The sequence below is a fragment of the Fopius arisanus genome, unplaced genomic scaffold, assembly GCF_000806365.1.
Source record: "Fopius arisanus strain USDA-PBARC FA_bdor unplaced genomic scaffold, ASM80636v1 scaffold00058, whole genome shotgun sequence".
NCBI classification, from domain to species: Eukaryota; Metazoa; Arthropoda; class Insecta; order Hymenoptera; family Braconidae; genus Fopius; species Fopius arisanus.
Window position 1 is genome coordinate 503,035 of NW_011887797.1, and position 2,947 is coordinate 505,981.

The 2,947-nt window shown below is 37.6% G+C and overlaps 1 protein-coding gene across 3 annotated transcripts in view; it reads right to left on the reverse strand.

Moving 5' to 3' along the window:
* LOC105268515 (OTU domain-containing protein 7B-like) overlaps window positions 1-2,647 on the reverse strand; it is a 5,562-nt gene extending 2,915 nt beyond the window's left edge. Inside the window, exons 1-5 of one of the 3 annotated variants that reach the window (XM_011308132.1) lie at window positions 2,365-2,647; window positions 2,125-2,290; window positions 1,446-1,482; window positions 957-1,194; window positions 193-608 (exon numbers count right to left, since the gene is read on the reverse strand). In XM_011308132.1, coding sequence (XP_011306434.1) covers window positions 193-608; window positions 957-1,179 — 639 coding nt within the window. In that variant the 5' untranslated portion in view covers window positions 1,180-1,194; window positions 1,446-1,482; window positions 2,125-2,290; window positions 2,365-2,647. Of the gene's footprint in view, window positions 1-192; window positions 609-956; window positions 1,195-1,445; window positions 1,483-1,666; window positions 2,081-2,124 lie in introns of those variants that run through there. The other 2 variants (XM_011308131.1, XM_011308133.1) reach the window with 2 other exon arrangements.
* Between the last annotated feature and the right edge of the window lie 300 nt (window positions 2,648-2,947).

Sequence of the window (2,947 nt, forward strand, 5' to 3'; positions counted from 1 at the left end):
CCAAATCCAGTGATTTTCGTGACCTCAAAACTTATCCCAAATTTTTATGTATTTTAGGCTAGAAAGATAAAATTTAAACAAAAGATGACGTTCTATAGGTAGTCCACCCGGGCCTTAAATGATAAAGTAACAGAAATGAGAATTGAATCGATAGAGAATATGGGGACGATGGAATATCCGTTTTATTTGTACCTCCTCGAGGCTCTGATAAGACGTTGCAGTCTGGCCCCTTGGATTTGCTGATGCCATCTCAACAATGCTCTGCCACTCTGTTAACCACTCGGTTTCCGTGTACGACAGCCCAGCCGCTGCATTCAAACCCTTCTGCCTCCATCTCCATCTTCTAAAGAGTGCATCTCTGTATTCGCCCTTTGACAGTGTATTGTGTAGTGCATCCCTCAGGGTCAACAATCGATCGTGAAAGCCCCACATGCCCAAAGAGGCTGCGTGGAGGAGACAATTTCCATCCCCAGTTGTTGCCAGTGGCCAAAGTACACGTGTGCCACTGTTTCTACCCCCACACCACCAATTTAATCTTCCAGCATTCTCCAGGGACGTCAGACAGCCACCCTCTATCAGATCTTTCTCCAGAAATTGGCGAAAAGAATCTACAGGGCAAAATATCAGGGTCAACATCTCACTAGCTGTGCCTAATTCATTTTTTTCTTTCATCTCAAAATTCCTATTCGGTATATATCGGTTTTCTCTCGATCGCGAATAATTTATCAAGGTCGATGCTGAGGGAAAGGTCGACTTTTGAAGAAGATTTCTACTTGCTCAATTGATTTGATATTAATTAATTCGAATGACCTTGATGAATTTCATTTGGAAATGTCATGCATACATTTCACGAGAGGAGAGAACACGGAATTTATTACAGTGTCGGGAGTTTTGATTATTCGTGAAAAAATGGAGGGAGAAATAATTTAATACCCAATAATAAATGAGTTAATTACCCGGATAAACAGAGAGATCTGGCAAGGAAAATGTGAACTCTGGTGTGTCTACAGTGCCAAATGCTGCCAGCTGTGTTCTAGCATGCGATACGATAGCAGCATTCTCTGTAGCACGAGAAATTCCTCTTGCCAATTTCTTCGTAGCACCACCTGGGGCCAGGGTGGCATTGTTACTCCCTGTCTCTGGTTCCAATCCATCATACATGGATACAGCACCACTCATACCACAATCTCAACTCTGAAATTGCACATTTTAATAACCACTAACATTCTTATCAAACTTTTGGTCCCATTAATTTTAAGCCGTGTGGTAATTGTCACTGAAAAACAATTCACTGAAGCAATTGTCTCGCTGTCAATAAATTAAGATTCCACATTTTTAACTGACAATTGGCTTCTCAGAAATATTCAACACCAAAGATCTCTTAACGACCCACTAATCCCTCATGACCATTATGTAACTTAAACAAATCATTTGCCTGGACTTACGTTTGTTATGATATATCTCGGTTGCACTGCATCAGTCCTGCAATGTAAGTTATCGAATAAAAAAATTTTATCACTGAAAAACCTTGAGAATTCCCATCAATACTCGACTATCACGAAACATGAGAAAATAAAGAATATAAAAGAAAAATCGAACAATGGAAATTGGCAGATTAATTCAAATGATGATTAACAAAATGCATAAATGCAAAAATGCAACTCACGTTATTCGCAACTAGAAATGCACCTGTTCACACGCAAAGAATGAAAATAAAATGAGCAGCGAGAGTGTAAACACTTGGATGTAGGAAGTGATATTGGCATGGGTGAGAATGAAAATTTAGTTTTTATCGAGACCGAGACTGAATATTCCGATACTCGTTAATTCCTCATTAATTCATAAACCCTATTTGCCTACACTGGTGTATCGAATTAATCTGAATGCAGATGGGTGAACACCGGTTATAAAAATAGTACGTGTTGGCTGTCGAGAGACTTCGGTTTTTCAAGGTGAAAAACAGCTGGGAGAAGGAGAAAAACAAAAAACAATGATAATAAATCATGGGTGTGAGTAGTTGATAGCGCGTTACCTCAACAGGTTTCATACGAAATTTAAGCTCTTTGCAGTGCGTGGGACTTATTCGTTGAGATCATGACAGTCGATAAAATAATTATTGCAAACCTTTCAGCCAGTTGAGAAGAGTTACTGGAGTTTCACAATTGTCGATTTTTGTTTGGGATATTTATTCCTATTTAGCGCCACAAATGGACCACAAAAAAAATGTCTCGAGGTCATGTTCCAATCCAACGAATTTCTCGATTTTCGTCGTTTTTACTGACTTCATACCCTACAAGATTCCAGTGAAAATACTTGGATACGAGAGAAAAAAACCCTTGGATGTTTTATATTATCTTGATTAACCGTAAAATGGCCCTCGATTATCCTTGATTGTTTGACTGTTAGAGGAAGCAATTGGTCATAACCTAAACTGCGGTGTTACTCCCACTGAGTTGAAGTGAAAACTGAAATAAAATCATCAAGTTGTGTGTACGGTGAGGCCGGTGTGCGCATGTGCAAGTTGACCACATGAAGAGGTAGGGTTATTTAATAAAAATACGCGAATGTCAGTTTGAAGTGCAAGAATTTTGTATTCGATGAAGAATCAATCTTTCATCCCTTTCTATGATTTTTTTTCAAATTTACCGGTAATATACCTAAGAAGTTTACGGATGGAATTTAATTATTGGATTTTCTCAATGATTTTCCTGATTATTGGTAAACAAAAATCAATTATTACTAACTATTTCTTCAAATTAATTGGTGGGAAGACCATTGTAAATGTTTAACCAATTGTAATTTTTTATTCATAAAAGATAAATATTTGACGAGTTCTCTTTATTGTAGAATTTTTCGATAACTCGAGACATCAGAAAAAATATATAAAATACTTACTATATTATTTATCCACTGACAGTTGTAAAAATTATTCTCCAACATTCCCCTG